Below are 20,364 nucleotides of genomic sequence, written 5' to 3'. Positions count from 1 at the left end.
GAATTGTATAGCTTCAACAGCGCTCGCTCACAGCAATTGCTGCCTGTGCCTGCCTAACTAACACGCTGGCACTGACTGACTCCTATCTCTCTCTAAAATCTATCTATCAAATTATTGTAAATCAAAAAATTTTCTTCTCCACACTACGAAACACACCCACTGACACTTATCCACTATCTAGCTGTGTTCTGTGTTTTACTATCTCTCACTCTCTGTCTGACGTTCACTCTCCTATCTGTATCCCCACAAAGCAGCAGCTTTTCCTCTACCCGTATTTTTTCGATTTACTAGAATCAACAGAAACAGTGTGTTGCTAGAGAGTTATATCAACTGTGGGGAACTTATTGTATCGGTCATACTCCAGAATCACCCGTTACAAATGGCATTGAATGCTGTGGCTTTAAGCATATTCAGCACCACATATTATGGACAGTGTCAACAGCAATGCCAGGTATTTCCACAATACATTATATATATTCCTGATTCATTGAAATCTATAGATATGGTGTTTCACCACGGAGATATGTTAAGTAGGGGGCTCACTCTGTAGGCTTCATTCCATGAAATATTCATTATGGGATTGACTTTAGGGCATACAATTTTTATATAGTCCATTCAATTTTTGACCCATATTTACATTTTATTTGGGATGTAGGTATTAAAACATGGATTTTATATCATCTATTTTACATTTCCTAAATAGGTATTGTAGGTTACAGTCTGAAGCGCATTCAGCACCACGTATGTTGGACAGCGCCATCAGCAACGCTAGGTATCTTGCCTTTTTACGGTATACATTTTTGATTCACTAGAACCGGTAACAATGATATTTCCTTGAGGAGGTATATCAACTAGGGGGTCTAATTCCGAAATTAGACTATGGAATTAATTTGGCACGAGATTAGCTATAGGATCAACTATTTTTATGCAGTCTTTCTTACTCCAAACTTGCATGTACCCCAGGCTACAGATACTCACGTACGAAGTTTATCTCATCTAGTATATATATTTTGCCTAATAGAACCTTTAAGGGTCCCTTAAAAGAATATATTTTGGAATAAATGCTTATAATATTCAGCAGGCTTTACTAACTAATCACAACCACGAGAATCGTTTTTGTAATTAACAAACTACAAACGCAAAATATACATAAAAATTCTGAGATCAATATATTTTTTTTTTATATAATCGCATGGAAATTTTTAGAGCCTCATTCAGACCTAACTAACATCGAGGTTTTTTTTTTTTTTTTTCTCCAACCACTCCCAATGAAATACCTACGGCTTAGGATTTAACTTATTAGCATTTAATGATGTATTTAAATGTTTTGATAGTCTATAACTGTCACACATACACATTTTACATAGTGTTCCTTTGGTCATTTTTGTGTATATATATATTTAATCTCTTTTTTTTATTTTAATTATATTTCCGATTTGTTTGCATACTTGTGTCGTATATTATTAACATCTTTCATGCTAATTCAAATATGCAACAATAGAAATCAAGTCAGACTGAAAATTGTGTTATATATGTTGTTTTTAATAAATTTTTTGCCGCGCAAATGTAACATCTGTGATATATCTTGTATGTATCGTGAGGCAATTACTGCCTTGCCTGCTGTGTGATTTATACGACTCAAGGTATTGTATGTAACACCTAGTACCTTGAGTAGTTTTATCCATAGATTTTTTAGTATGTAACACAAACTTCTTTGATTACATATACCTATGCTGTTTCATCCTGCAGGCAAATTTCACCTACAGTATCAGCATCAAGGGTTAATCACTCACCTGAATTTCCCATATTCATTATCTTTGTATATCTAGCAGGCAAGGTAGGAAGTGCTTTCACATTCTCTTTGCCATGAGTAAGAGCACAGCTCGTGCTTGAAACGCGTAGGCCAGGGCAAACCGCCTTCTATCCACACACGTCTTGGGACTGCGTCTCCCTTCAATTTTATTTCAATACCCCAATAAAGGCGGGAATACTGCTTCCTTTTTAAATCCAAAGTACGACTCAGCGCTGGATCATTTCTTCTTTTCTTCCAGCAGCTTTTCCTAGTTGGGCTGTTTATTGTGGCTATGACTCATGACTGTCATCAGTGACTCACACCTATATTCCTCATGATTAGCAGCACTAGAGGGAGGGTGGAGGAAGTCCGCCAGAGCTCCCGCATCCATTTATTGTGATCCTTATTTTCTGTTTCCTTGTCTTTATCCGATCTGTAACATGGCGGCTGCCATTTTGAGCAATTTGTGCTTTTCAAATTTCAAGTTTTCTGTAATGGCAGGAAGGAGGTGAAGGGAACAAGTGAGCCCTAATCTACCCACCGCCCTGTCCCAGCCTACTTGCAACGACCCGCCCTAGGCGACGGGGTACAACTTGGCGGCGGTCCCTACGCTGTCTAAGTGCAAGGGAGTACAAACAGGGAACACGCAAGGGAATACAGTAGCCCACGGAACGCCGCGAGGAAACGGAGCGGTGAATGAGCCAGTCAGGATCAGGAAGTAGTGGAGTATACAAACGGGAGCACGGAGCAGAAGCAAGCCAGGGGCAGAGCAACGCAGGATAAACGGAACTGAAGCAAGGCAGAAGCACGGCAGAAGCAGGCTGGAGCAAGGCAGCAGTGGGGCCAGGAATCCAAGAAGAATAACAAGCAAGGAGGAAGAGAAAACGGCAGGTATAAATGGACAGGGGGCGGAGCTAACTCTGACTGACCAGGCCGCGATAGGCTCTCCCACTCCTGAGCCTGCCACCCTGATTGGTGGGAGCAGGTGTCAGTCTCAGAGGTCTGGCCTCAGGTTTCGACTGATTAATCCTGGGAGTATACCCAGACGTAGTGCCTGGCAGATCCTTTACAGTACTCCCCCTTTTATGAGGGGCCACCGGACCCTTACTAAGAGGACCCGGTTTAGTGGGGAAGAGAAGGTGGAACCTCCTTATCAATACCCCAGCGTGAACATCTCGAGCAGGTACCCAAGTCCTCTCCTCCGGCCCGTATCCTCTCCAATGGTCCAGGTACTGGAGGGAGCCCTGGATCATCCTACTGTCCACAATCTTGGCCACCTCGAATTCCACCCCCTCAGGGGTGAGAACGGGAACAGGAGGTTTCCTCGAGGGGGACCAGGACGGGGAGCAGCGTTTCAGGAGGGAGGCATGGAAGACGTCGTGTATGCGAAAGGATGGGGGCAGCTCCAGACGGAAGGATACAGGGTTGAGGACTTCAATGACCTTATAAGGTCCAATAAATCGGGGAGCAAACTTCCTGGACGGGACCTTAAGGCGCAAGTTCCTCGACGACAACCACACCAGATCCCCGACGACAAACCGGGGGTTAGCAGAACTTCTACAATCAGCCTGAATCTTTTGTACGCTCTGGGACGTCTCTAGGTTCTTCTGAACCTGGGCCCAGACTTTGCACAGTTCCCGATGAACGTCCTCTACCTCGGGATTATTGGAACAACCAGGGGAAACGGAGGAGAACCTAGGATTAAACCCGAAATTACAGAAAAACGGGGAGACCCCTGACGAGTTACTGACCCGGTTATTCAGGGAAAATTCGGCGAGGGGAAGGAATGAGACCCAATCAAATTGACAGTCAGAAATGAAACACCTTAAATATTGTTCCAGGGATTGGTTAGTCCTTTCTGTTTGGCCATTAGTTTCGGGATGGAAGGCGGAGGAGAAGGATAGATCAATCTCCAACTTTTTACAAAAAGCTCTCCAAAATAAGGAAACAAATTGTACCCCTCTGTCTGAAACTATATTGACTGGGGCCCCATGGAGACGCAGAATGTGTTTCACAAACAAATAAGCTAACGTCTTGGCGTTAGGTAGTTTCTTAAGGGGCACAAAGTGGCACATCTTGCTGAAGTGGTCTACTACCACCCACACCACCGACTTGCCCTGAGATGGAGGCAAATCGGTGATAAAATCCATGGAGATATGGGTCCAAGGTCTCTGGGGAATGGGCAAGGAACGTAGTAAGCCTGCAGGTCGGGACCTAGGGGTCTTGGACCTAGCACAGACCTCACAAGCGGCGACGTAAGCCCTAACGTCTTTAGGCAACCCAGGCCACCAATAGTTTCTGGTAATGAGGAGTTTGGTACCCAAGATGCCAGGATGACCAGATAGAGCGGAGTCATGGTTTTCCCTGAGTACCCTTAGCCGGTATTGCAGGGGGACAAACAGTTTGTCCCCAGGGAGGTTCCCGGGAGCTGAACCTTGATCAGCCGCGATGTCAGAGGCTAAGTCAGAATCAGTGGCAGAAACAATTATACCAGGGGGTAAAATACAAGCAGGATCCTTCTCAGAAGGAGGATTAGCCATGAAACTACGTGACAGTGCATCAGCCTTAATATTTTTGGACCCAGCCCTATAGGTAACCAAGAAATTAAATCTGGTAAAGAACAGTGCCCAACGAGCTTGTCTAGGATTAAGCCTCCGGGCAGATTCTAGGAAAACCAGATTCTTGTGGTCAGTAAGGACCGTTACCTGGTGTCTGGCCCCCTCCAAGAAGTGACGCCACTCTTCAAAAGCCCATTTAATGGCTAAAAGTTCGCGGTTGCCAATATCATAGTTACACTCCGTTTGCGAAAACTTCCTAGAGAAGTAAGCACAGGGGCGGAGATGGGTGAGGGAGCTGGTACCCTGGGACAAGACGGCCCCCACTCCCACCTCGGACGCGTCAACCTCCACAATAAATGGCTCCCTTTGGTTGGGCTGAACCAGCACGGGGGCCGAGATAAAGCACTTCTTGAGGGTCTCAAAAGCCTGGACGGCCTCAGGGGGCCAATGGAGGACATCAGCACCCTTGCGAGTGAGGTCCGTAAGAGGCTTAGCGACGACCGAGAAGTTGGCAATAAATCTCCTGTAATAGTTAGCGAACCCCAAAAAACACTGTAGCGCCTTCAGGGAGGCAGGTTGGACCCATTCCGCCACAGCCTGAACCTTGGCAGGGTCCATGCGGAATTCATGAGGAGTGAGGATTTGACCTAAAAATGGTATCTCCTGTACCCCAAACACACATTTTTCGGTCTTCGCAAACAGATTATTTTCCCGAAGGACCTGGAGGACCTTCCTGACATGCTCCACGTGCGAGGACCAGTCCTTGGAAAACACCAGTATGTCATCAAGGTACACTACAAGAAAATTACCCAGGTAATCTCTCAGAATTTCATTAATAAAATTCTGGAAGACGGCAGGGGCATTACACAACCCAAAGGGCATGACTAGGTATTCAAAATGACCTTCGGGCGTGTTGAACGCAGTTTTCCACTCATCCCCCTCTTTGATGCGGATAAGGTTATATGCCCCCCGTAGATCGAACTTAGAGAACCATTGGGCCCCCTGAACCTGATTAAAAAGATCCGGAATCAAAGGAAGGGGATACTGGTTCCTTACTGTGACCTTATTCAAGTTCCGATAATCAATGCACGGCCTAAGACCACCATCCTTCTTACCCACGAAGAAGAAGCCAGCACCTACAGGAGAAGTCGAGGGGTGAATGAAACCCTTGGCCAGGCATTCTTGGATATACTCCCTCATAGCTTTACGTTCAGGACATGAAAGATTAAATATCCTCCCCTTAGGAAGCTTGGCACCAGGCACCAAATCGATGGCGCAATCGTAATCTCTATGAGGGGGCAACACCTCGGAGGCCTCCTTAGAAAACACATCAGCGAAGTCCTGAACAAACTCAGGAAGCGTGTTTACCTCCTCCCGGGGAGAAATAGAGTTAACCGAAAGACATGACATCAGGCAATCACTACCCCATTTGGTGAGATCCCCAGTATTCCAATCAAACGTGGGATTATGCAGCTGCAACCAGGGAAGACCTAATACCAGATCAGACGATAATCCCTGCATCACCAGTACAGAGCACTGCTCCAAATGCATGGAGCCAACACGGAGTTCAAAAACAGGAGTATGCTGAGTAAAATAACCATTAGCAAGAGGAGTGGAGTCGATACCTACTACAGGGACAGGATAAGGCAAATCAATAAAAGGCATTTTTAGAGACATAGCAAATTCCACAGACATGATATTAGCAGATGAGCCCGAATCCACGAAGGCACTGCCAGTGGCAGACCGGCTAGCAAACGAGACCTGAATGGGAAGCAAAATCTTATTGCGTTTAGTATTAACGGGAAATACCTGTGCGCCCAAGTGACCTCCCCGATGATCACTTAGGCGCGGAAGTTTTCCGGCTGCTTATTCTTGCGCCTGGGACAGGTGTTCAGTAGATGCTTGTCGTCCCCACAATAGAAGCAGAGACCATTCTTCCTGCGAAACTCTCTACGTTGTCGAGGGGACATGGAGGCCCCGAGTTGCATAGGTACCTCCAAGTCCTCCGTGGAAGAGCGAGGAGACGGGACCTCGGGGGGAATCGCAGGGCAGTCAGAGGGGAAAACATTGAAACGTTGAAGCTGACGTTCCCTGAGACGTCGGTCAAGTCGTACTGCTAGGGCCATAACCTGGTCTAGGGAGTCAGAAGAGGGGTAGCTAACCAGCAGATCCTTCAGGGCGTCAGATAATCCTAACCTAAACTGGCACTTAAGGGCCGGGTCGTTCCACCGAGAAGCTACGCACCACTTTCTAAAATCAGAACAGTATTCCTCAACCGGTCTCCTACCCTGACGTAAGGTCACCAGCTGACTCTCGGCTAAGGCAGTCCTGTCAGTCTCGTCGTAAATGAGACCGAGGGCAGAGAAAAACCGATCAACGGAGGAAAGTTCAGGGGCGTCAGGAGCCAAGGAGAAGGCCCACTCTTGGGGCCCTTCCTGGAGTCGGGATATAATGATACCCACCCGCTGGTTCTCGGAACCTGAGGAGTGAGGTCTTAGGCGGAAATAAAGTCTGCAACTCTCCCGGAAGGAGAGAAAAGTCCCCTGAGAACCGGTCAGGTAACTTGAGGTTGGGTTCTAAAGGTGAGGTGAGGGGTACTACAAAGGCAGCGTCAGACTGATTGACCCTCTGAGCCAGGGCCTGGACCTGTAGGGAGAGGCCCTGCATCTGCTGGGTCAGGGTCTCAAGGGGGTCCATGATAGCGTCAGCGTAGAAGAAATGGTAGACTAGGTAAGGGCTTGTTATTATGTAATGGCAGGAAGGAGGTGAAGGGAACAAGTGAGCCCTAATCTACCCACCGCCCTGTCCCTGCCTACTTGCATCGACCCGCCCTAGGCGACGGGGTACAACTTGGCGGCGGTCCCTACGCTGTCTAAGTGCAAGGGAGTACAAACAGGGAACACGCAAGGGAATACAGTAGCCCACGGAACGCCGCGAGGAAACGGAGCGGTGAATGAGCCAGTCAGGATCAGGAAGTAGTGGAGTATACAAACGGGAGCACGGAGCAGAAGCAAGCCAGGGGCAGAGCAACGCAGGATAAACGGAACTGAAGCAAGGCAGAAGCACGGCAGAAGCAGGCTGGAGCAAGGCAGCAGTGGGGCCAGGAATCCAAGAAGAATAACAAGCAAGGAGGAAGAGAAAACGGCAGGTATAAATGGACAGGGGGCGGAGCTAACTCTGACTGACCAGGCCGCGATAGGCTCTCCCACTCCTGAGCCTGCCACCCTGATTGGTGGGAGCAGGTGTCAGTCTCAGAGGTCTGGCCTCAGGTTTCGACTGATTAATCCTGGAAGTATACCCAGACGTAGTGCCTGGCAGATCCTTTACATTTTCACTAAAATCCAAAACTTTTGGAAAAAGAGCAGCTGTACCTCAAAAAGTAAAAATATTTTTTCATAAAAATTACTTAGAAAGTTGCACTAAACACACTGATAAACATTTCTACTTAAAAAAAAAGAATTATTTCAAATGCGTACATAGCCTTTAATATAAAAAATTTAATGCAGAATCTTATTTGTATGTTTAATTCACAGCGTCGAGGAAGTAAGAAGGGGTCAGTTGATCTAGAAAAGGTCATTTGTGTGGAGTGTGTCAAGCCTGAAGAAAACCCACCTCCAGAAAGACAAATACCGGTAAGATGGCTATTTTAGAGTAATATGTCTTTCACTTCTTTTTGCCAAAATTTGTTTTCTTTGCATGTATTTTCAGCTTTCTTCTTTTTAACAGGTAATTTTACCAAAATGATAATGACATGTGTCATTTTATGTAGTAATAACTTTTGAATTGCTTCACCTATCCAAGTGATTCTGAGATTTTTTTCTCGTGACGAAGTGTACTTTATGTCCGGGGTAAAATTTGATCGGTAAATTCAATACTTATTTGTGAAAAATACCAAAATTTAGAGAAAATGTGAAAAATTTGCATTTTTCCCAATTTGAATGTATTTGCTTGTAAAACAGATCGTTATACAACACAAAATAGTTACTAATTAAAATTTCCCATATGTCTACTTTATGTTAGCATTGTTTTTTGGACATACTTTTATTTTTCTAGGATGTTACAAGGCTTATAATTTCAGCAACAATTTCTCGCATTTTATATAAAAGTTCAAAAGCCTATTTTAATAGGGTCCAGTTCAGTTCTGAAGTAGCTTTGAGGGGGCTATATTTTAAAAAACTGCACCCCTCAAAGTATTCAATTTAGCATTTAGTAAGTTTCTTAATCCTTTAGGCGTTTCACAGGAATTAAAGCAAAGAGGAGGTGAAATTTACAAATTTCTTATTTTATTTTTTGCAGAAATTTTATTTGAATCCATTTTTTTCTGTAGCATAGCAAGTGTTAACAGAAAAACACAACTCAATATTTATTGCCCAGATTCTGTAGTTTTTATAAATATCCCACTTGTGGCCAGTGGCGTAACTACCACTGTAGCATTCGTAGCGGTTGCTACGGGGTCTGCGGCATGAGGGGGACCGTTCCCTGACGAACCCCCCCCCCCATGCCTGGTGGTGGTGCCTTTATAGGGCCCGCGCCGCCCGGACTCATACATTTATGGGCCAGTGGCACGGGCCCTCTCATGCCCGGTGGCATCGCTAGCACCGGAGTGGGCCTCAGTGCTAGCAACAGCCACCCACTCTTGCAGTAATTGTACCTGCGTCTATAGCACGCAGGTACAAATACATGCATTACCGCTGACTGCTACCCGACCATTCAGCACCTTACAATGTCGCTGATTGGCGGGGCAAAATGACTTACCCTGCCAATCAGTGCCTTTCAACTATGCTAGCGGCACGATTACGTCATCGCGCCGCTTCCACTGTTGAAAGGCGCTGATTAGCGGGGCAAGTCATTCTGCCCTGCCAATCAGCGCTTCCAATGATGCTAGTGGCGCGATGATATCATCGCGCTGCTTGCGTCGTTCAGCCCCAGCAGACAGCATGAGAACGGGATCATGTGAGTATGTAACGTTTTCTTTTTTTTAATAATAAATCTGTGAGTGGCATTATTTAGAGGGGGGCTCTATCTACACGGGGCTCTATATGTGGGGATGTGTAGCACTATATACAGGGGGAGCTATATCAGGGACACTATATACAGGGGTGGGCTATATGTGGAGCACTATCTATAGGGGGAGCTATTTGTAGGGCACTATCTATAGGGGTGGGCTATATGTGGGACACTATATACAGGAGTGCGTTACCTGTGGGGCACTATCTACAGTGGGGCTATATGTAGGGCACTGTCTACAGGGGTGGGCTATATGTGGGACACTGTATACAGGGGGAGCTATATGTGAGGCACTATCTATGGAGGTGGGCTATATGTGGAGCACTATCTATAGAGGGAGCTATATGTAGGGCAGCATGGTTGCTCAGTGGTTAGCACTATTGCCTTGCAGCTCTGGAGTCCATATGTGGGCAATATCTACAGGGGGCTATTTGTGGGGCACTATCTGCAGGGGCTTCTATGTAGGGCACTATCTACAGATGCTCTATGGGAGGGTCACTATCTACAGGGGGGCTATGGGGGCACTATCTACAGGGGGCACAGTGTTTATGAGACACATTGTATGGTACAATTACAATCAGGGACACAGTGTATGGCGCTATTATATTTAGTGGTGTTCAGAATTTTATCTTCGTTTATAGGTGCAGACATTTTTTAAAAGTGAGAAGCTGAAAGAATCTGAGGGGAAAGCTGCAGAAATGGATCGTGGCCGGGAGAAGTCACCATAGAGGTCTGGACAGGATGGAGAAGAAAAGAAAAAAAAGATCTAGAATCTGAAACGTCACTGGTGAGTCACTTAAACCGGGCAAAAGAAATCGCTCATCTGGCCTGGCGTGGAGTCAAACTGTTAAGGATCTGCCAGGCACAGCGTCTGTATCCACGCCCATAGGTAATCAGCCTGCACCTGCTTCTATGTCTGTGAGACTGACTCCATCTTCCACCACTCAGGATGGCAGGCTTAGGAGTTACATAGTTACATAGTTACATAGTTAGTACGGCTGAAAAAAGACACATGTCCATCAAGTTCAACCAAGGGAAGGGAAAAGGGAAGGAAAAATTTCTACACATAGGAGCTAATATTTTTTTGTTCTAGGAAATTATCTAACCCTTTTTTAAAGCCATCTACTGTCCCTGCTGTGACCAGCTCCTGCGGTAGGCTATTCCATAAATTCACAGTTCTCACTGTAAAGAAGCCTTGTCGCCTCTGCAGCTTGAACCTTTTTTTCTCCAGACGGAGGGAGTGCCCCCTTGTTTTTTGAGGGGGTTTTACAAGGAACAGGATTTCACCATATTTTTTGTATGTGCCATTAATATATTTATATAAGTTAATCATGTCCCCCCTTAGTCTTCTTTTTTCAAGGCTAAATAGGTTTAATTCTTTCAATCTTTCCTTATAACTTAAATTCTCCATTCCCCTTATTAGCTTCGTTGCTCTTCTTTGTATTTTTTCCAACTCCAGGGCATCCTTTCTATGAACTGGAGCCCAGAACTGAACTGCATATTCTAGATGAGGCCTCACTAATGCTTTGTAAAGTGGCATTATTACATCCCTGTCCCGCGAGTCCATGCCTCTTTTAATACACGACAATATCCTGCTGGCCTTTGAAGCAGCTGATTGACACTGCATGCTGTTATTGAGTTTATGATTTACAAGAACACCCAGATCCTTCTCAACAAGTGAATCCGCCAGTGTAGCTCCCCCTAGGACATATGATGCATGCAGGTTGTTGGTACCAAGATGCATAACTTTACATTTATCTACATTAAACTTCATTTGCCAAGTGGACGCCCAAACACTTAGTTTGTTTAAATCTGCCTGTAATTCATGAACATCTTCCATAGTCTGAACTATATTACATAGCTTGGTGTCATCTGCAAAAATAGAAATAGTGCTATTAATCCCTTCCTCTATATCATTAATAAATAAGTTGAATAATAGTGGTCCCAGCACTGAACCCTGGGGTACACCACTTATAACCGGGGACCATTCAGAGAAGGAATCATTGACCACAACCCTCTGGATACGGTCCTTGAGCCAATTCTCAATCCAATTACAAACTATATTTTCTAAACCTATAGTCCTTAATTTACCCATTAGGCGTCTATGGGGGACAGTGTCAAATGCCTTTGCAAAGTCCAAAAACACTAAATCCACAGCGGCCCCTCTGTCTAGACTTCTGCTCACCTCTTCATAAAAACAGATTAGGTTAGTTTGACAACTTCTGTCCTTAGTAAAACCGTGCTGGCTGTCACTTATAATGCTATTTATTGTCACATAATCCTGTATATAGTCCCTCAATAGCCCCTCAAACATTTTCCCCACGATGGATGTTAAGCTTACTGGTCTATAATTACCCGGGGAAGACCTAGAGCCCTTTTTGAAAATAGGCACCACATTTGCCCTGCGCCAGTCCCTTGGCACTATACCAGTCACTAGAGATTCTCTGAATATTATGAAAAGGGGGACAGAAATAACTGAACTAAGCTCTTTAAGAATTCTAGGGTGTAACCCATCTGGTCCCGGAGCCTTGTGCACATTTATTTTATTTAATTTAGCTTGGACCATCTCTACATTCATCCAATTCAGTATATCAACTGATATATTAACAGCACTGGCACCGGCTACATCAGCTGCTCTTTCTTCTGTTGTATATACAGAGCTAAAGAACCCATTTAGTAACTCTGCCTTCTCTTGATCCCCTGTGATCAACTCCCCATTACCATTATCTAGGGGTCCTACATGTTCAGACCTTGGCTTTTTTGCATTTATATGCTTGAAGAATTTTTTAGGATTTGTTTTACTATCCTTGGCCACCTGCCTTTCATTTTGTATTTTTGCTAATTTTATTACATTTTTACAGATTTTATTAAGCTCTTTATATTTTACAAAGGCTACAGCTGTACCCTCAGATTTGTATTTTTTAAATGCCCTTTTTTTGTCATGTATTGCCCCTTTCACAGAAGGTGTAAGCCATGTGGGGTTTAATTTGAGTCGTTTATACTTATTACCTGTAGGAATAAATTTTGCACTATAATAACTCAAAGTAGATTTGAAAATCTCCCATTTATCATTTGTTCCATTATTTGACATTAGTTCTTCCCAGTCTATATCCTGAATTGCAGCCCTCATCCTGGGGAAATTGGCTTTCTTAAAATTAAATGTTTTTGCCCTCCCAGCCTGCGTTTGTTTTTTACAGTATAGGTAAAATGTAACTATATTGTGATCACTGTTACCGAGGTTTTCACGAACATTGACATTCCCAACAAGATCTGCATTATTAGAAATGACCAGATCCAACAGAGCTTCACCTCTAGTCGGGTCTTCCACAAACTGGCCCATAAAATTTTCCTGCAACAGGTTGAGGAAATGTCTCCCCTTTGCAGTTGAAGCTGAACCATGACACCAATTAATATCCCGGAAATTAAAATCTCCCATTATCACTACAGTACCCGCCTGTGCAGCCCGCTCCATCTGTTTATATATCTGACCTTCCATCTCCTCAGTTATATTGGGGGGTCTATAGATTACACCAAAAGTAATTTTTTCAGTGTTTACCTCCCTTTCTAGTTCCACCCACAAGGTTTCAACCTCCTCACAGTCTTCACCCACTATTGTCTCTTTCACACTCGCCTTCATATCACTTCTCACATACAGACATACACCACCACCTTTCCTATTTGTCCTGTCTTTACGAAAAAGTGTAAAACCCTGTAGATTTACAGCCCAGTCATGTGAAGAGTCCAGCCATGTTTCAGCAACACCAACTATATCTATATTTTCTTCCAGTATCAAGGCCTCCAGCTCCCCCATTTTGCTTGCTAGACTTCTGGCATTTGTGAACATACACTTTAACTTGCCTGTCAGTTTTTCACTTTTATTATCAGAAATGTGATTTGACATTAATCGGTCCTTTTTATTTACACTGATGTTTTGTAACGAAAGGATCTCCTTATCTTGTTGTCTAGTCCTCTCCCCACATTCTGTTTCTCCCCCCACCAATATAGTCTGACCCCTCTCTAACCTGGCTACCCCTTTTTTTTCTACATTGACCTCCCTCCTCAGCCCTAGTTTAAATACTCCGCCACCCCAGCTAGAATTCTCTCCCCCAGCACAGCGGACCCCCTTCCATTTAGGTGCAAATCATCTGCAGAATACAGTTTGTACCCCAATGAAAAGTCAGCCCAGTGCTCTAGGAACCCAAATCCTTCTCCTCTACACCAAGACTTCAGCCATGCATTTAACTCCCTAAGCTCCCGCTGTCTTTCCTGTGATGCGCATGGCACAGGCAGTATTCCTGAGAATACAACCTTGGAGGTCCTTCCCTTCAGCTTGTAGCCTAGTTCTTTAAAATTATTCTTAAGGCTCCTCCACCTACCATTTATTCTGTCGTTGGTACCGACATGGACCACGACAGCTGGATCATCACCAGCCCCTCCCAGCAATTTGTCCACCCGTTCCACCACATGCCGAACCCTGGCACCAGGGAGACAGCAAACCATTCGGTTGAGGCGGTCATGGCGACAAATTATTCTATCCGTCTTCCTGATTATAGAATCCCCAACAACTATCAATTGTCTTGGCTTGCCTGCATTACCATCCCACCGACTACTAGCTGGGCTGTTCTCCCGGCTGTTAGGGAGATCAGTATCCACTAGGGCTGCCTTTTCTGAGACTGACACCCTCGCATCATCACCCAACCTGGCAATTTTGCTTGGAATGCCAGAAACCGGATCGGCCTTCCTTGTCTTTGACCCCTTTCTACTGCCCCTAACTACATTAACCCAGCTACTTACCTGATCCTGCTCACCCATGTCTTCACCCTCCAGTTCTAACCCACTAACTGCATGCTCCGTGAGCAGCAAGCTCAGCTCAAGATTGTCTATCCTCCTCAGTGTTGCATTCTGCTCCTCCAGATCTCTAATACGAGCTTCCAGGTGAACAACATGCTCACATCTGCCACAGAGATATTCACCCTGGAACTCCGGCTCCAGTCGTGTATACATATGACAAACTGTGCACTGAAGAAAACCTCCAATCTTGCTATCCATTATCCAAGTTACACCAAAACAGCGAACAATTGTCAAAGAAAAAGAAGAGTACTTACTGGGGCTTCAACTCCTCTTTTCAACTCCGGTTTTAGAACTCCACTTAGTTCACAAGCCACTTAAACCACCAAGCTCAGAAAGAGCAAGCTCAAAATGAGGTCTGCTGACTAATTTATACCACCTGTGTCCAGTTAACCCCTTCCCCCTCTTCAGCTGTTCAGCTGGAACGAATCTGCAAGGGAAAAAAAAAAAAAAAAAAAATTTACAAATTTTTTTTTTTTAAATTGTGTGAGTTTCTGCTATCTTCTATTTGCTAGCAATCAAAACAGATTCACAAACACAGAAATACAGCAACACAATACAGAAGTACAGCAACACAATCCGGTTTTAGAACTCCACTTAGTTCACAAGCCACTTAAACCACCAAGCTCAGAAAGAGCAAGCTCAAAATGAGGTCTGCTGACTAATTTATACCACCTGTGTCCAGTTAACCCCTTCCCCCTCTTCAGCTGTTCAGCTGGAACGAATCTGCAAGGGAAAAAAAGTGGGAGAGCGGGAGAGTGGGAGAGCCTATCACAGCCTGGCCAGACGGAGCTAGCTCCCGCCCTCTGTCTATTTATACCTGCCTTTCCTGTTCCTCCTTGCTTGTGATTCTTGTTTTGTTTCCTGGCCCTGCTGCAGCTTCTTTAACCATTTGACCCTGCTTCATATCGACCCTGGCTTACTGACTACTCTCCTGCTCTGCGTTTGGTACCTCGTACACTCCTGGTTTGACTCGGCTTGTTCACTACTCTCCTGCTCTGCGTTTGGTACCTTGTACACTCCTGGTTTGACTCGGCTCGTTCACCACTCTTGTTGCTCGCGGTGTTGCCGTGGGCAACTGCCCCTTTTCCCTTGCTTCTGTGTACCCTTGTCTGTTTGTCTGTCGTGCACTTATTGAGCGTAGGGACCGTCGCCCAGTTGTTGTACCCCGTCGCCTAGGGCGGGTCGTTGCAAAAAGGCAGGGACTGAGTGGCGGGTAGATTAGGGCTCACTTGTCTGTTTCCTTACCCCCCTTTCATTACACAAACGCTGTGCTGTCTGTAGATAGACCAAATTATTATGATCCGTGAAAATGACTACTGGATGCATCTCTACAGTGATGTCTCCAATCTTCCAGTGCCAACTTAATGGCCAGTGGCTTCTGGTCTCCTATGGTATAATTCCTCTCTGGCAGGAGAAAATAACTTGGAGAAGAAGTCGCAGGTTACAGTCTTACCCGTAGGACCTTTTTTGCTCAGGACCGCACCTGCACCAACAGAAGAGGCATCCATCTCAAGAAAGAATTTCTTGAAGATATCTTGGTGTTGCAGTATAGGAGCAGCAGCAAAGGATTACTTTAACTGAAAAAAAGCGGATTCAGCCACTTCTTGGCAGCTATTCTTTTTTATTAGGGCTGTTATAGGAGCCAGCAATGAGGAGAAATGGGAAATAAATTGCTGTTAAAAGTATACAAATCTAAGGAAGTGCTAAATTGCACAAAGACCCTGAGGATGAGGCCTTTTCAACATGGCAGTCTGGATCCATCTTTAATCCCAGATCAGAGACGATATAGCCCAGAAAGGGAAGGGAGGATCTTTTGAAGAGACATTTCTCCAGCTTGGCATAGAGATTGTTATCCTCAGCCATTGAAAGACTTGGTGAATATGTTTCCGGTGAGTGGTCAAATTGGGTGAGAAGATCGGATGTCATCTGGATAAATCACCACATTGACGTATAACAGATGCCAGAAAATGTCATTCACGAACTCTTGGCATACGGCAGGATAATTAGAAAGTCCGGACGGTATGACTAGGTACTCATAGTGGCCATCACGAGTATTAAAGGGCATCTTCATGGATGCGAATCAGGCTGTGTGCTCCAATTAGGTGAAGATCTTGGCTCCACGCATCCTGTAGAAGAGTTCTCCAATCAACAGTAGTGGGTTTTTGTTTTTTACTGTGATCCTGTTGAGACCACAATAATCTATGCACGGACAAGAGATCCATCCCTCTTCTGGACAAAGAAAAACCAGGCCTCAAAGATCACTTCCTAATAAATCCCCTTTCCAGGTTCTTTCTGATGTACTCAGACATGGCTTGAGTCTCTGACAGGGACAATGAATGGACTCGACCCCAGGAGGAGTTAACCCTGGCAACAAATCAACTGGACAATCATAGGGTCGATGTGGCAATAACAGGCAGATTCTGTGGCACAGGCGGTGCTGGGGCAGGGTTAAACCTTGCCAGGCACTTAGTACGGCAGCTTGAACCCCACTGAAGAACTTGGCTGGAGTTCCAATCAAGGACTGCGGCATGCTGCCATAGCCAGGATAGGCACAGTAGCAAGGTTTAATGGAGATTGGCAATACATAGAAGGAGATCCACTCCAAATGAAGCACCCCCACTTGCAGAGTCAGAGGCTTGTGGCAAAAATAATTGCGAAATTAACGATTTGGCCATCTATGGAAGCCACTGCCAAGGGTTTCTCCAGATGAAGAACCGGCGAGCTAAGATGAGTCAACATATCCTAATGGATAAAATATTTTGCAGCACCAGATTTGAGAGAGCTTGGATGGTGGCAGATGTGTTACCGCAGGACAACTTCACAGGAATAGTCAACTATGGGGAGAGGTTCACTCCACCTAGAGTAATCCCTCCTACCATCCCTAGGTGCTGGAGTTTCCCCGACTTCACCAGGCAGTTGCTGACTAAGTGGCCTTTTCCATCACAATACATACAGAGATTGTCCGTAAACAGAGGTTTTTCAGAAACCTGAGTGAGCGGGGTTCTCTAGAAGGATGGGGTGAGTCTGGGGAACCTTCCCTCACGCATGGCATTCTGGGAGCACTCCTGGGTACATTCTCTGAATCAGATGTCAATTCTCGTGGCAAAGAAATTAGTGCATCCAGAGAGGAAGGTAATTCACGACCTGCCAGCTCGTCTTTTATTCGGCCAGTCAACCTTGACCAGAGCCTTTTGTTCCAGGCCAAATCTGCAGCAAGGGTCCAGCACTGAACAGCGTATTGAACCACTGTAGAACTGCACTGGCTGATATTTAGGATGACTGCTAATGCTGACGAGGTTTGACCAAACTCCTCAAAGACAGTCCTGAATGTCTCTAGGAAAACTTGCAAACTTGAGGTCTCCATACCATAAATGCATTTTTGGTTTGGTCGGTGGGGAAGTGGTGGGCATGCAGCCGGAAATGGATCTGGCACTAGTTGATGAACCCACAACAAGCTTTGGGGTCCCCATTATAATGCAGTGGCAGGTGAACCCCTTCAGGAGTAAGTGGAGTTGTAAAAACCGCAGCCTGCAGAATGGTAGATGCAGAAGGTGAATTAACCATTTGATGAATAGCCAGAGTATTCATAAATTGTAGCATTCGATCTTGACGATCGCTGGAGTCCTTGATGGTGTCACAGAGAGTCTGCACTGTAGGTTTTCGATTGCCATTGGGATCCATGGCCTAAGCAAACTGATATGAACAGCGGGTTGTGGACACACTGTGCTACTCCAACGGTTTGGCTTTTTTACGTGCCGTTTTTTCAAACGGCTGCGTAAAGAAATGCCCCGTTTTAACTAAACACCTTTTTTCCCATTTAAATCAGTGGGCAGATGTTTGGAGGCGTTCAGCTCCCGGTCTTCATGCGTTTTTCAAGGCGTTTACGCCTTGAAAAACGGCTGAAAACACAGCTAGTAAACATACCCTTAGATCGCTACCTCTTGAGGAGGACCCGGTGTGAGTAGCAGCTGGCCCAGCGGACCAGGATACAAAAGTGTAACACACCGATGGTACAGGCACTGGCAGATGGTACCTTGGCAGATGGATGTGGATCAGAAGACGCAGTTCATAATAGGCAGGAAGCTTCATGCTTATTACAGGTACAGACTGATTGTTGGATAAAGACTTGCAGTAGACAGCGGGATGCAGACTGATAGCGGATAACAGGATACAAAACGGAAGCTGGATGCAGGCTAGCAGCGGAAAGCTGCACATAGGCTGTAGCAGATAGCTGGATACAGACTGGTAGCGGATAGCTGGATACAGGCTAATGGCAAAATAGCCAGATACAGGCTAATAACAGATAGCTGGATACAGGTTATAGTGTTTGTGCATGCGTGAGGGGTTAGACGTGGCTGTGGTTGACAGACACGACCATGGAGCAACAGGTGGGACTGGTGCAAGATTCGGCCATTTGACTCTTTTGATGCCACAATCAATAGCATCACAAGGAAGAGGGAAAGCTCTCTTGTACAGCAGCTGATCGCCAAGGCTGATGCTTTTAAGGGACAATCCTGGGCCTAACAGAGACCCCTAAAGCTGGCCCATGTAATACCCTGTTAGGGCATAATGGAGGTATTCCCTAACAGATGTATGTGCATTTTACATACACAGGTAGTAATGCATTGGAACACAGAGGCGTAACAATGCATAAATACATTATATTTTCCCTTAACCATTGCAACTCATACAATACATTTTAAAATTAATTTAGAACTATGGGGAGGGGAAAGAACACATACAAAAAAAAAAAACAAAGGCGGAACTAAATCTATTGTACATTGCACTTTAAAAATTCATAAACATAAATTAAATGGTTTCATTTATGCACAGCATAACCATTAAAAAAAAATTTAAATACATCCCGAAATGCAGAAAAACAAAACCTCACACAGCAACGTTAGTGGTAAAAAAAAAGTAATGGTTCACGGAATGCAGAGGCAAAGCCAAAAGATCTGCTCAAGGGCAAAATGAGCCGCATTCTTAAGAGGTTTAGTACCTTATGGGCATCGAAACCTTCTCTGTGGTAAACTAGTGAGGTCAGTTAAAAATGATTAGCTGCTGCCAAAAGATGGCAGCATGGCTGTCTTGCACAGTGCAGAAGAGTTCTTTCTCAGCGCAGGAACAAAGTTAGTGATGGCTTCTCTGTGATAAGGGGCAATGTGTCACTGGGGACTCTAGGTTGTATTTGTTGGGCAAAGTATGGCATGCCCTGGTGGTAAGGCACTAAGAGGGAACTGAATGACATTACTTGGACAATGTATTTCACTCAAGGCAATGTATGTATGGCGCTAACTGTGCACTGCAAGCAGGTAAACGCTTTATGGAACTCTGAGAAATGCGTGAATTTTTTATTAAGCCACTGCATGGCTGTGTTTATGTGGCTGCACATAGTGATCTAGTAAGATCACTATGTGATATAGTAAGATCACTATGTGCTGTGTAAATGAATGGGGAGAAGTGTATGTTGCTGATTGGGCAGCGTCATACACTTCTCTCCACAACGCCTACTTGGTCAAAAAGTAAAAAACATGCCCAGTCGTCCATTAAGAAACTCATTAGCATAAATCTAATATAGGTCATAACTCCGTCAAAAATTATCGTTTTTCTAAATAAAAAACACTGCTGTAATCTACATTAAAGCACCAATCATATTATGTACAAGATAGGCCACTTATAATGTGGTGACAGAGCCTCTTTAAATGGGTTCTATGCTTTGGACAACCAAAATCCAACTGAAAGGTCCTCTGACAATCAGTTGATCGTTGGTGTCACGCTGCTTGAATCGCAATCAGCTGTTATCTTTGGGGAAATAGGTATCATGCTGCAGAATGTGCTGGGGTGTTGTTTAAAGCAACCAACCTTTTTAACAAGAAATTAACTTTAATTAACGTTAATGTCACTGCCTTACATTAACATGCTGTAACTAAGAATCTTTCTTGCTATTTCAGACCAGGGAGGAATTTGCCGATACTGAACAGATAAGTATCATTGAGCGATTCCCCTACCCATTCCAGGTAAGACGTATTCTGCAACAAACTTTGTTAGACTGCAATGGATATACAAAATGTTATAAAATATCTATTTACTGTCCTAGTGTTTAACCTCTTAAGGACATGTTACGTACAGTTATGTTTCTGTAGCTAGAGACCTAAC

General features: G+C 44.8%; 1 protein-coding gene and 1 long non-coding RNA gene across 2 annotated transcripts in view; one reads left to right on the top strand and one right to left on the bottom strand.

Moving 5' to 3' along the window:
* Nucleotides 1–20,364, top strand: part of BTK (Bruton tyrosine kinase) — a 477,293-nt gene that overhangs the window by 78,418 nt on the left and 378,511 nt on the right. The window contains exons 3-4 of the mRNA XM_075835606.1: nucleotides 7,884–7,982; nucleotides 20,160–20,225. Coding sequence (XP_075691721.1) covers nucleotides 7,884–7,982; nucleotides 20,160–20,225 — 165 coding nt within the window. The remainder of the gene's footprint in view (nucleotides 1–7,883; nucleotides 7,983–20,159; nucleotides 20,226–20,364) is intronic.
* The window catches only part of LOC142659455 (uncharacterized), a 247,664-nt gene that overhangs the window by 109,360 nt on the left and 117,940 nt on the right, over nucleotides 1–20,364 (bottom strand). The gene's annotated exons all lie outside the window — the stretch shown is intronic.

Source organism: Rhinoderma darwinii, chromosome 8 (assembly GCF_050947455.1).
Source record: "Rhinoderma darwinii isolate aRhiDar2 chromosome 8, aRhiDar2.hap1, whole genome shotgun sequence".
Taxonomy (NCBI): Eukaryota; Metazoa; Chordata; class Amphibia; order Anura; family Rhinodermatidae; genus Rhinoderma; species Rhinoderma darwinii.
The sequence above is the reverse complement of the archived record's forward strand: the minus strand, read 5'-3'. Positions and strand labels throughout refer to the sequence as shown.